Below are 14,252 nucleotides of genomic sequence, written 5' to 3'. Positions count from 1 at the left end.
CATAGCATATGCTTTTGACATACCAGTTTTTTTAAAACAATATCCTCTATCTCAGATTATCAATACATATGTCTTATTCTTTTCCCATGCTTACAACATTAGGCTTTTAAAAATATCTTGTTTTAGAAGTAGAAGAAGGAGAAACAGAAAACTCTAGTGAACTGAATTATTAAGATGTACACATAGCATTTTCTTGTAACTGGGGAAGTGACCAGCATTTTAGATGTGGAAAGTCATCTGTGATGCCTAAATATACATGGCAGAGACGACTTTGAAGATTTCAACTTTTGGTAATCTTGTCCCTACATTTCTTTCTGAAAATTTTTCTTACTCTCTGGTAACCAAATGCTACCTACTCATCTCATGTAAATTCAGTGCTGTTAGAACTAGATATTAAATTTTTTATTATATGACTACATTCCAGTTCTTTTCATTGGGATTCAAACATAAGTATGCCTTGTGTTGGAAGAATTTCGTGAAATTTGCCAGACTTTTTATTTGGTCTCGATTGTAGGTCCATGAAAGGGTGTACTCCTATGCAGAGTTTGCATGATGCCTTTACTTCCACATATTTCCAGGTTGGAGTATAAAAGCATGCCACCACTCTTGAGGGATTATAGATACTGTGGACATTTCATCTATAAATACCATGAATAGGAAAAAGAGAGAGAGAGAGAAAGCTCTACATACACCTTTTGGGAATATTTCCCATTTGTAACTGATTTACCCATTTTTCTAGCTCTTGGTAAGGGATGAACTTTGGTTACAAACAGAAATTTGAAGTAAATTATTCTTGCTGATCAGTGTTTAGAAAATGGGGCACCTGGGTGGCTCAGTCGGTTTTGCATCCAACTCTTGATTTTAGCTCAGGTCACGATCTCACAATCCGTGGGACTGAGCCGCATGTTGGGCTCTGTGCTGACGGCGTGGAGCCTGCTTGGGATTCTTTCTCTCCCCCTCTCTCTGCCCCATTCCCGCTCACACTCTTGTGTGCTCTCTGTTTCTCTCAAATAAATAAACTTAAAAAAAAAATGAAGATAGGTTCTGTTTGGTCTTATGTTGTTTCACAAGAATTAGGTCAAAATCAGCTGTGATTGGAAGTGTAAGGCTTTGTTTTTCTAGGTCCAGCAACAGACTTTCTGATCTGAGACTGCCTCGGCCTTTCTCCCTATCCCCTGTTCATCTGGCAGAGCTATACACTTACTTCACGTTCTGTGGAATCCCCGATTCCCACTGATTTCAGGGACTTCTGTTGGGGAAAGCAAATCTGACAAAGCCAGGGTCTCTCTGTCTTACTTTGTTTTATCATGGCAGAAATTTTATGTTATTTTCTCACTTCTCAGCAGGGGAAAAGTTGCTATACTCTTTGAGGGAGGCTCAGCCGATTTCCATTGTAAAAAGAAGAGAAAATTTGTTACTGCTGTTTGTGTAACGAAGGGCTACTAAAGGAGCTATCTTCTAATAAAAAGATGGCTTTGCTCTGTAAATTAATTTTATAATAAAAGCTGCCCTACGAATATATCGAATGGTGAAAATCTGAAGTAAATATGTTAGCATATCAAGAATACCTGTGTGTTTGAAATGAAAATTCGATGACTTACAGCGTCCTTGAGCCCTTGAGCCATATGCACACGTATTTCTTAACAGAGCTGAGGATGCTGTGCAGTGGCATCAGCTTTGGGCTGCTCAGTTGGGACAGTGTCCACAGGCTTTGAGATAAAAGTGAAAGGTTGGGCCACTTACCTCCACCGATACCAGGTCTTCCAGGTGCCTCTGGTTGTAGCAGTAATGAGAGTGATGATGGCAGCAGTAATGCTAATAATAACAGTAATGGCAGCTACCATTACAGATGGCAGCTTTGTATGGTGGTTGAGAGCGCGGATTCTGTAGGTAGACTGTAGATCCTGGCTCTGCCACGTACTAACTCTGTGATCCTTGGTAGATTGCTTAACACTTCCGTGCTTCAGCCGCTTCCTCTGTAAAATGGGGGTAGTAATAGAAGCTACCTCATCGGTGCATTGAATGCTTGGAGTAGTACCTGGCATGTACTACAAGAAGTACCACTAGAGCATTAAAGAAATGAGTATGCCTAGAACAGAGACTATATCATTATTCCTGTTTTTCATGGAGGCAGACTGAGGCCATGTGAGGCTTCCAAGCCAGCAATTCACCACATTTTAGCCTGGGTTGGTGTGACTTCAAGACCAGTGTTCTTTCTGCCGGTCTTCCAGGCTTTCTATTGTAGGCGTCATTTCACAACTTACACCATTGGTCGGAAAGGGGTTGAAGAAAAGAGACAGTGTTTGAAACTTGGAAAATGCAGGCACTCCGGAGTATCAGAGCAACAGAAATCATCTAAAGACAGGGGACAGTAAACATTTTCCCAAAGCCAGAAGGTCAGGTAGTCACCACACATAACGCTCCTGAATGAATGAACTCATTCATTTATTCAACAGTTATGCGTGTCCCCCACCTTTCTGCACAAGGGGCAGCAACCTCACGTGTAGCCACTTAATGAGTAAGAGGATGTGTTTTATGTGATTTTGTCAAAGAAAGAGGCCCACGATAACTTTAGGAAATGATACTAATGAGAAGATGCCAGTATTTTTTCTGGCAGTTGAATCCAGTTTGGTAAATTCTGGGGCTCTGTCTTCTCCCCTTCCTCAATGTCTCGAGGCAGAGCAAGCTGGCCACAGAACGAGGCAAGGGCTGTCTGTCCCAGGCTGGGTCTCATCAGTACATTTGTGTCTCTTGTGGTTGTCTTTATCCAGCCTAACTGGTATTGTTTTTGGCACTCTTAACATTATGATGTTATGTTTCAAATGTTTCCAAAACTGAAACACACAAGGTCTTTCATTTCCTTTCTGCCTACTAAGATTATTTCAGCTCCACACATGCAAAGCAGAGTATTATGCAAGAAATTAATCATATCAGAGCAAAGTAGCTACTGAAAAATTGCCAAACACCATAAACATTGGTCAAAATGGAGTCCAACCATTTGCACAGAGAATAATTGAAGCTATGGATTCACTTGGGGTAACTAAGCAACTTTTCATTATGAATTATAAAGCTTTTCAAACATAAAATGATATCTGAGAGGAGTGCATTACCTAAAAGGTTTCGATAAGCAATGAAAGGAGCTTTAAAATATGCAGCAGGGATCAATCATCCAGCTGTATAGCGTTACTTATACTTTGTGGCGTCACCTACATTCCTTGATAAACAATGTCCCATAACCTCCGAGCGTTCCCATTATTTCCGTCAGCACCCAGACATAAGAAGTGACAAAAATGTCAGATGATGTTTTATTTACTAATATAAAACAAGTTCTCGTGGAAGTAGACATTCTACGACAATGGAGGTTTATGAAGCACATTTCCCAGCACCAAAAATGATTCACGTTGTCCAAGAAAGATAAAAAGCCTGCTGTTAGTGATGAATTTTAATTGGAATGTTACTCATCATGGGCATGAATTTCTTTCATTTGGGAGATGACATGTCCTGCTTCTGTTGTGGAAGGACAGTTGAGTCTGCCTGAAAAAGAAAAGGTAGCTAAAACACACTTTTGACACCCAAAAGGAAGTTGTCCTGGTGTCACCTGCCGAAACAAGTATTCTGATGTCTTCCAGTCATCGCTTTGCAGGCGACGTTTTTGTCAGTTACATGTAAAATCAAACCCAGCATTCAGACTCAGATGCAGAGAAGTTCTGCCTTCCTCTACCCTGTTTATGAAAAAAATCAAATGAAATGGGAGCGTCAATTGGGAAAATCACTTGATGGTATGGAAGAGTTGGAATTAGCTGTAGAATTCTACCAAAGGTGCAGCGAGATAGAGTGAGCAGCACAGAAGAAAAAATGACAATTGTAGATTCTCTTCGTTTTGACAGAAGAGGGCCTGAGTGTGGCATATCAACATTGACTGATGCTAGGTAGTAGAGAAAGGGAACTCGTAAAAGGTCAGGAAAGTGGAGTTAAAGAGGGTGAGGTGCATGGAGACTGGAAAGGTAAAAGGGGCAGCGGGGAGGAGAAGGGTGAGGAAGAAAGGCTAGATATATGAAAAGTTTCAGGACCTCACGTCCTTTGCAAAAAGAAAATCGTTTACCAGCCTTTATGTGATTCAGGAAATACTGTGGTTTAGGAAGGTTTAAACTAATGCAGTGGGCATTGGTCCCATGATTGTGGGGAGAAACTACTTCTCCTGAGTAGGACAAATAGGGTGGCTGCAGCCAGCCCCTTCGGAACTCGATATAAAAACATCAATTTGCATCATGGAACCTTGGCCGGCCTGCTTTGTGGCGGTGGTACAGAGCAGTCAATGCTCTATAGATACACAAATTGATTACTTCAATTACCAAAATCAATTTTCCAGAATAGAGTGAAATACATGGAAACGTATCTCAAAAGGTCATTTAAAATTAGCCCAAACTACCAACTGAAGGCCCTGCATTCAGAAGAGCACCTTGCTGCACATTGTAACTCTCCCTTTCCTGTATCTTTGCCTGCGTAAGGTCTGAGGCTAAAAGCACCCAGCTGGAACCTGGTGAAACAACAACCAAATTGCATTGCTCCCTGTGCACTCATGAATCTCTTAATAAGCTCACCTGATACAGTTCTTAGTATGGAACCAGGGTTTACTCCTGTAAGTAAAAGGGTCAGGTCTATTCTCCACCCCCCCCCCCCCGCCCCGCCCCCCCTTAATAGATATTGTTTGAATTACGGCTTTCCTTTCAAATTGTGGCTGGCCATGTATGTTTTGGGATATGTTGTATGTATTGCATAAACAGACCATTTTCTGTTCAGATACTATATACTTTTATGTGCAACACGGTTATCCACATATATATAATATCTCTCATGCAAATATACAAAAATTCATGAGGATGTTTTGCTCTCTTAAAATCCTTTCAGATTGCTTGGATGATTTTCTTTACATGTTTTCAACTTACCTAACGGCAAACCTCACTTCATTCTACACTAGTCTAATTAATTTGACAGGACTGGAAACTTGTTCTTCCTGTTCACACTTATTATTCATCTTTTCAGAATGCCCTGTAGGGAGGATGAAGCACAATAAAGCAGTATTTACCAAATGCCTTAGTGCTAAATGCCCTTTTATGCTGACTCGGCACATTGGTGGCATGGAGTAGATCTGACTTTAGGGCAGCCTAACAAAAATGACATTTTCTAGAGTATCATCTATTTAAACAGGTCTTAAAGAAGGGAACTACGTCCGTTTTTCCCTGAAGTTTTATAGTGGGCTCTGGGGACTACAATTTATCCCTACTGTATCTGAAATCTTTGCTAAAGAAATGACAGAGGTATCATATTTTGCAAGATAAGCCTTCAGTCTGCAGTGGCAAATGTAGAGATAATTTCAAGTTTTTTTAAGAACTGCAGACATAACCTGAAACATACCGAGCATTTTGAGAGGGGGTGGGTTGAAATGCAGAATCGATAGATGCAACCAGGGAGAAGGGCTTTTCCTTTTAGGCTAACTTTGAAATTCTCCTCAGAGAGCAAACTTTTGATAGGGGGCAAAGATTCTTACAAGGTTGGTACAGGTGGATAATTAAAAAAATAAGAGTGAATTTATCTGCATACATTATTTAAATACCTAAAGCATTTCTCTGCTTTAATGATAAATTACGATCAGTAAAATCTGTTGGCTGCCTTCAAGCTAACTAATGGATCACTAATCAGCAACAGTCGAATCATCCTAACTAAGGTGGAATAAATATCTCCAAGGAAGCTGCAGTTAATTTTTTCGGTCTAAACCTGTACAGATGCTGACATATACGTACCTATATTCTTGTACTACATATGTGTGTGTGTGGATATGTGCATACATGTGTTTGTATGCACACGTTAAAAACCTTTGACACCTTCTTGTTCACCCACCACTGCTCTATTCTTCTTGGTATGTTGTATAAGAAAGATTGTTCCTGCCACTAATTAATCCTTAAAGAGATTGGCTGATACATCTCATTGTTACCAATACATTTTTAATTGTTCATTTTACTCCAGCACCATTTGAACACAAGTCAATTTGCAGTTTCATTAGAGGACAGAAAAGGCCTGGGGTCTATCCTTGGTTTCAAAAAAGAAAAGGATAAAAAGCAGGCAAAATTTCAGAAAGAATGTTAATCCTCGAATTAATCAAGCAAGAATTAATGTGTGCTGCTACTCGAGTGCCTAAGTCTTCTTGCCAAGAAGTGCACTTTGTCATACCTACCCCTCCAGAGAAACCTCTTTACAAGCTTTGTGGCCAAATACCCTGGCAACTAATGACGAGCTTTGAAGCAACATTCACAGACCATTTGCTTTGATGACATTTGGAGGCTTTTCTCCCCTCATTCCCATTCTATTGTTAAGTAGAGTACACATGCCATACAGCCTTTGAAAACTAATCAATACTGTGAGATTTGTCAGGTTGCAGCTGACTAGTATTACATCTTAAAACTCTTTCCTTAGCTGACTTGTTGTACACATTTTTAAGTTAAACCTTATGAAGGGGGTTGGGTAGATTAGCCTTACCATATTCACAGGCACACTAGTATGACATGGCTCTTTCTTCCATATTTTAACATCAAAAGCTCATAATCTGTGTAAGTTAACCTTCCATAAAACTAAAATTATATGGTCATCATACATAATCTGATGATTGATTACAGCTGTCAGAAAGGTCACAAATTGTAAATGTTTACTACAGTTGCACCATGAAAATTACTACATACTTTAAAAAAATCCATCTAGAGAAAATAGACAGCTTACATTCATAGGTTGCAGAACTGAAGCATATATGTTTTCTTTGTGACTTTTAGCTCTCTTAAAATCAATGTTAAAACCCTTAGGTCTGATTTTTCATTTCAATGTCTTTGTGTAATGTGCCTCAACCATACCTCATCTAATTTAATAAGATGCAAGCTAAGGAAGTACTTAAGTTACTTATCAAGGGTTTCAGATGACACATTATTATTGTATTCAAAAGTCAATATTTGCTAATCATGTTAGTACAGGAACTGTTCCAGGCCTACAATTCTTAAATTGCAGAGATATTTAAGATTAATTAAACCTATCTCCCCTGGTCCTCTCTCTTCACCTCTGTGGAAGGAGTAAATCAATGACATCCTATGTAAGCCCAGAGAGCCAGAGCTTCAAGCCTGAAAGCCACTAACATCCTTAAGCCTCTGTTTGCATCGGCGCCCCGGAGTTGAGCTTTGCCATTTCTCCACGGTTTAAGGAACGTTTGCGTGTTTTGAGAGCAAAGTTCACCAGTTTGCTTGATGTAATTAGAGAGGTATGACCGTTCCTGAACATACAACCTGGACTCCGATATTTTTTTAAGTCAGGAGATTGCTGAAATGATCATCTGGTCTGACTTCTTTTTTCTTTTTATATGAAACTTTGTGGATAAATTCACAGCAGACAAACTTGAAAGGGCACTTGCCGTTTCCGAAGCCGGGTACAATGAGAACCTGTGACTGGGTCCACATCCCTGAAGGGGTTACACTCAAATGACACGATTCCAGCGAACCCCTGACCTCTTGCTTATACCCTTGAGCGGAGACAGCCAGCTGTTCAAAGGTCAAGGCTCCTTTACTTTTAGACAGTAGACTCGTTACACAGGAGCCATTTCTAATCTAATGTTACGTACAGAGCCCAGGACCTGGCTGAGATTAAGTGATAAATAAAACTTTGAAGTCTTATTAACATGTATTGACTAGTAGAAAACTGCAAAACATAGTACTTCAGTGATGACTACATTAGCTGCTAGTTCAGTTCCCTAAGGAGAGACTAGTGCATTAGCCCAGTGTGCCACCCAGCATATATTTACAGGTAGTTCGTGAAAACAGTAATGCTATGCACACTGAATATCTGGAACATGAATCAATGGAGACCAGCTAATTAGGTTATAAATGCATTGGTTTTATTTTTAACGTGTCCTCAAATAGAGTCTGCGAGTAAGCATTCTGAAATGGGGCTCTTAAACTGAGAGAAGCGACAATCAGATTATTCTCTGCCACTCTCCAATCAATCCAGAAGAGGCAGGTAAAATACTCTGATGCATATTCTATATAATCAGAATGACACATCCTATTAATATTCCAATTACTGTTGAACTATTAGCAATGCCTGAGTCTGGTGTCTTAGAGCCTCATAGCAGTAATCCGGGAACTTCGTGTCATCTTTTGTATTCATTCAATTTAAAACGAGACAATTTTCCCTTTAAAGCACTTTTATTAAACATTATTTTATGCATGGATTTAACATCCTAATTGATTTAGGTGGACTCTCAGAATGAGATGCTAACTCCTTTTGTTCTTTTCTTTGCTGAAAGAGGTCAGCAGCTGTGATCTTATTTATAAATTTAAATGCCAAATTTTAGCACAGTGAGTTATTATTAAAATAATAGTTATTCGTGTTCATAAAAAATCTCTATTCACACTGTAAAAACCAGGAATCCGATAATTTAATAAACTGGTCTAGAGTAAGAATGGGCCAGAATTGTCACTCAGAACACATAAAAGTCATAAAATCGTACACATGAAAGTGACTTTGGAAAAAGCACTGAGATGTTTCCACTCTTCTAAATATTGCCTCAACCTAAAATTTGCTTCTTTTTTTTTGAAACTCATATAGGAATGTATTCAGTACCACAGAAAAAATACAGTTCTATAAGCGAAATATAGAGCTACTAGTTGAAAAAGTCAAACTTGCCAGCATTTCGTCCATGTTTTAGGTTGTTTGCTTTATCTTAAATTGATTTTGGTTAAATGAGTTTGTGTGATGGTACAGCGTAGATCAACCTCTGCTTTCTTACATTATGTAGGGGCTACTGGCCATGAATATCATGAATGTGGCACACAATGCTGATGCCTTGGCACAGCTTGAGAGGAGTAGATAAAGAAAAAGGTGGATGCTGGGGCACCTGGGTGGCTCAGTTGGTTAAGCGTTGGATTTTGGCTCAGGTCATGATCTCATGGTTTGTGGGTTCGAGCCCCGCGTTGGGCTCTGTGCTGACAGCTCAGAGCCTGGAACCTGCTTTGGATTCTGTGTGTGTGTGTGTGTGTGTGTGTGTGTGTCTCTCTCTGCACCTCCCCCCACTCGTGCTCTGTCTCTCTCTGTCTCTCAAAAAGAAATAAACTTAAAAAAAAAGAAAGAAAAAGGTTGATGGATATGAGAAATGTTTTGGGGTAAAGTCTAAAAGATGAAAGGTTGAAGTTGGGATATGAGTAAAATGGAGGAATCAAGGAGGAATCAAGGCTTATGGCTTGAGAAATTGAGTAGATAGTTATTTCCAAAGATGGAAAATACTGGGGAGAAGAGGTTGAGTTGGGGTCTGCTGGTGCAATAAAGACTTCTCTTTGGACATGGTAAGTTAGAGATGCCCACGTGGAGATATCAAGGGTGCATTTGGATATTTAAATCTGAAGCTCAGAAGTAAGGTATTGACTGAAGATGTCAACTTAAGCATTGTCAGCATAAATATGGCATTAAAAGCTATGAAAATGGATGAGCTAACTCAAGGCCTGAGTATAGAGAGAAAAGAGGGACTGAACTCTGAAGAATCAGCATTTAAAACTCAGGCAGTACGTAGCCTCTGTGTCAGGGCCAGAGACCACCCTCCAGAAGACTTGATCAGATGACCCAAGATGAGATTTGAAAGGCATTCCTTTCCTCATATCCTAAAGAACTGTACCAAATTGAGTTATATGCTTGTGAAGGATCATTTTATTGTTCTTATTTTTATTTTTATTTTTTTATTAAAACTTCAATACAGAGCACACCACAGCCGTTCTGGAGCTTGGGACTCTAAAATGGCAGAACAGCTTTCTCCGGGAAAGACGACAGACCAGGTGTGTACCTTCCTCTTCAAAAAGCCTGGTAGACAAAAAGGGGCTGCAGGCTGCAGAAAGCGCCCCATCTGCAACCGGGAGTCTGGAGACGGCAGCAGCAGCAGCAGCAGCAGCAGCAGTGACGAAGGCAGCACAGTGGTTCGCCCGGAAAACAAGCGGGTGATCCACAATCCGATGATACAGAAGACCCATGGTAGTGGTAAACAGAGGGTGGCTGCTCTGTTGAGCAGCAAGGAGGAGGAGACCGAGCCCCAGAGCCTTGGCATGGTGTACAAGTCCACCCGCTCAGCAAAGCCTGTGGGACCAGAGGATATGGGGGCGACTGCAGTCTACGAGCTAGACACAGAGAAGGAGCGTGACGCACAAGCCATCTTTGAGCGCAGCCAGAAGATCCAGGAAGAGCTAAGGGGCAAGGAAGATGACAAGATCTATCGGGGGATCAATAATTATAAGAAATACATGAAGCCCAAGGATACGTCTATGGGCAATGCTTCCTCCGGGATGGTGAGGAAGGGCCCCATCCGAGCTCCCGAGCATCTTCGTGCCACTGTGCGCTGGGATTACCAGCCCGACATTTGTAAGGACTACAAGGAGACCGGCTTTTGTGGCTTTGGAGACAGCTGCAAGTTCCTCCATGACCGTTCAGATTACAAGCATGGGTGGCAGATCGAACGTGAGCTTGATGAGGGTCGCTATGGTGTCTATGAGGATGAAAACTATGAAGTGGCAAGCGATGAGGAGGAGATACCATTCAAGTGTTTCATTTGTCGCCAGACCTTCCAGAATCCAGTTGTCACCAAGTGCAGGCATTATTTCTGCGAGAGCTGTGCACTGCAGCATTTCCGCACCACCCCTCGCTGCTATGTCTGTGACCAGCAGACCAACGGTGTCTTCAATCCAGCGAAAGAATTAATGGCTAAGTTGGAGAAGCATCGACCTGCAGAAAAGGGTGGTGCTTCCAACTTCCCAGAAGATCTAGATGAGAGTCGAATCCCCATTACTTAGTTTTCCCATTATTCTCATACCTCAAAATAAATATTTTGTGCTAAGCAACTGATTTGAAAATGAGTACAGTAAGAGGGTAGGAAAAAAAAGAGGCCGAGGGACATGCTAACCATACTCTTGAATCAGAACCTTTGCAGTTGCTGTTCCCTGTGTTTCTGGGACACTTCACCCTCAGAATTCTATATGACTCACTCCCTCACATTCTCCTGGTATCCATGCAAATGTCATCCATTTAAGTGAGGACCTCACTGACTGCCTTATTTAAAATAGCAACACCAATCCTGTCCCTATCACTGTCTATCCTCCTTCCTCTGTTTTTTCTCCATAGAATTTATCACTGTCTGGTATATATTTACTTGTTATTTGCTTGTTTCTCTCTCTTCTCACTAGAACATAAGCCCTGTAAAGAATTTTGTTCCCGTTTCACTGCTGTGATCACAAAATATCTCCCACCCCAACCCTGCAAATACTTGACACACAGTAGGTTCTCAATATATTTTTTAAATGAATGAATGAAAGAACAAACCAGAAAAAAGAGATAAAAGGGAACAGCTAACGAAGTAGGAGGAAAACCTGGAGGTATCTCAGAAGCTAAAACAAAAAAAAAGGTTTGGAAATGGAATATGGTCTAATATGTTAAATGCTGCAGAAGGGTCCAGGAAGATGATAAAGCAACAAATGCATTACATTTGGCATTATGAGAGTAACTGATGTTGACAAGAGGAGCAGTTTCAGTATAGTGGTTAGGACAGGAGTCAGAATTATTAAGGGTGAGGCGATACTAGGAGATAAGGAAGTGGAAATAGAGGCAGTAGGTAACGAATTTGAGAAGCTGCTGTGAAGAAAAGTACGGGTATAAGGCAGTTCATAAAGAGGAATATGAGATGAAGGAAGGGTGTATTATTTGCTCTGGATTCTTAGTGGGGTATTGATTATCTCCTGCCACAATATTGCTGGTTAACAAACAACCATAAAACCTTAGTGGCATTCGATAATACGCAATTTTTATTTCCCTGGCGTGGTTAGCTAGGTGGCTTTGCTTTATGTCTGGAATTTGGCTGATGTAGGCTGGCTTCAGCTGGGATTACTTAAGTATGTTCCACGTGTCTCTCATCCTCCACCAGCCTAGTCTAGGCATGTTCTCCTCGTGACACTGAGCCACAATACCTAAGTGGAAATGGCAAGTTCTCTTGCCAGTTCAGAACCAGGACACTGTCACTTTGTCTTCATTCTCCTGACTAAAGCAAGCAAGAGGCCAGCTAGATTCAAAGGAGAAGTAGTCCAGTTACTATTGCTATGATGCAAACTGCCCTAAAACTTAGCAACGAAAAATAACCATTTTTTTATCCTTAACAATGTCTTTGGGTCAGGAACTCAGACAGGGCACAGTAGGGTTGGCTTTCCTCTGCCCCATGACGTCTGAAACCTCAGTTGGTGAGATTCAAAGACTAGGGACTGGAATCATCTGGAGGCATCTTTACTTGTGTTTGATAGTGATACTGGTTGTCAACTAGGACTACAGCTGGAGCTCTTGGCTGGAACACTAGCATGTGTCTTCTCCATGTGGGTTAGACTTTCTCACACCATAACAGAATAATTGCTTCTTTCATGGCAGCTCAGAACCCTGAAGGCTGATAACCCAGTGTGTAAAGCACGAAGCAGGTCTTCTTTTATTACCTGGTCTCAGAAGTCAAGCAGTGTCCCTTCTGATGCATTCTGCTGGCCACAAACCAATTCTCAAGCCTTCTCCAGATTTAAGGAGAGGAGGATTATACTCTACCACTTAATGGAGGAGTGGTAAATTTAGGAAATGGATGCAGGCACGTTTATGAGTGGGAGGGGGAAGAAGAAAGATGCAGTAGTTTACTTTCTAATATTAGTTGTACTTCATTCGGTGTTGCTTGACCCTATGTGTTCATTCTACCTGAGAGCAGCCAACACAGACCAGAAGGTTCTTCACCCTACACGGAAAGAAAATGTATTTTTAACCTGAGACTGGAGCTCCCAGGATAAAGAGTTTATCCAAATTGACTCCACCTACTCGATTTTGAAGTTAAGTCCCTGAAGATTCTTGGGCATGGCTGCTGAAAAAGCTGCTTTACATTTAAAAAGTCTCAACAGAGAGTATAAAAGCAAGTGTCAGCAGTCATGTATTATAGGAGTTGGTTCTCAGTGTTTGACTCAGTGATGCCCAGGGCCTTCTCCTGAGACATTTCTAGGGTGGCTTTGGTGTCCAGAAACTTCAGTACAGCAACACTTTACAGACCATGCTGATTGCAGATTAATTTTGTGAAAACCTATAAGATATTTCAGGTCTTTGAGTTATTTGGGTATTCAATTTAATTTTAGCCACAGATGTTTATATAGGATTTCTCTTATTATTTCATTTGATATATTTAATTGTAATGTGCCATTATTTCAAATCACATTTTGGATATGTTAAACCTAAACATGTGGGAAATAAATGAAACTTTTAAAAGTAGATTCTGCTTTTCCTTGTGGGTTTTCTGGGCTAAAGCATTGAAAATAAGCTGACATCTGTTGTAAATTTATGCTATATACTTCTGGTCTCTAAAACCATACACAACTTTATACAATACAATAAATGCAATGCAATGAAATATATATACAGTAGTTCCCCCCCACACTTATCTATAGGGGATACATTCCAAGACCCCCAATGGATGCCTGAAACCACAGATTATACCAAAGCCCAGATATACTATGTATTTTACTGTACATAAATACCTATGATAACATTTAAAAGAGTTTCAAATCTTTGGTGTTACATATTGGATGTAAAAAACCAGATGCAAAATCATTGACAAAATATACTGTTTGAAGAAGGTGAGATCTTTCTCGTGAGTAGGAAGAGGAGTGTTTGAATAAATATCATCAATATTTATAAAGCATTTTGTAGTTTAAAAAAAGTTTTTGAATGGTTTTCTGAATAGCCTTCTGTTGTGTGTAAGGCAGGCATTATTGTTTTATATTCATTTTATAGATGTGGAAACAGGATCAGAATATTTAAATGGTTTTGTTTCACAAAGTAAGGAAATGGCAGAGCTATAATTTGAACCCTGTTTTATTGCATCTCACTGAATGGATTATGTGTGTTTATAAAGATACACCTAAATTTATACGTTTCTATACATGTGTCAATAACATAGGTCAATATTGTGTAATCCATTATCACATATCTAATTGTATGTCTATAGAAATGAATATACTAATAATTATTTAGATCTTAAGCGCAATCACTCACATATTTTAATAGATACAAATGTATACTTATTCATACATTTTTCCATCTACCTATCAAACTTGTTTGATATCTGAAAATATGTTTGCATTTGGTACACATTTTGATAAAGAAGTATTTAAAAGAGG

General features: G+C 40.0%; 1 protein-coding gene across 14 annotated transcripts in view; it reads left to right on the top strand.

Annotated features, from left to right (window-relative positions):
- The window catches only part of RNF113A (ring finger protein 113A), a 511,139-nt gene extending 497,453 nt beyond the window's left edge, over nucleotides 1-13,686 (top strand). For all 14 annotated transcript variants that reach the window (XM_042932492.1, XM_042932502.1, XM_042932501.1 and 11 more), the window contains one exon: nucleotides 9,782-13,686. In XM_042932492.1, coding sequence (XP_042788426.1) covers nucleotides 9,782-10,862 — 1,081 coding nt within the window. In that variant the 3' untranslated portion in view covers nucleotides 10,863-13,686. The remainder of the gene's footprint in view (nucleotides 1-9,781) is intronic.
- Nucleotides 13,687-14,252: the final 566 nt, after the last annotated feature.

Source organism: Panthera leo, chromosome A3 (genome assembly GCF_018350215.1).
Source record: "Panthera leo isolate Ple1 chromosome A3, P.leo_Ple1_pat1.1, whole genome shotgun sequence".
In the NCBI taxonomy this organism is placed as follows: Eukaryota; Metazoa; Chordata; class Mammalia; order Carnivora; family Felidae; genus Panthera; species Panthera leo.
The sequence above is the reverse complement of the archived record's forward strand: the minus strand, read 5'-3'. Positions and strand labels throughout refer to the sequence as shown.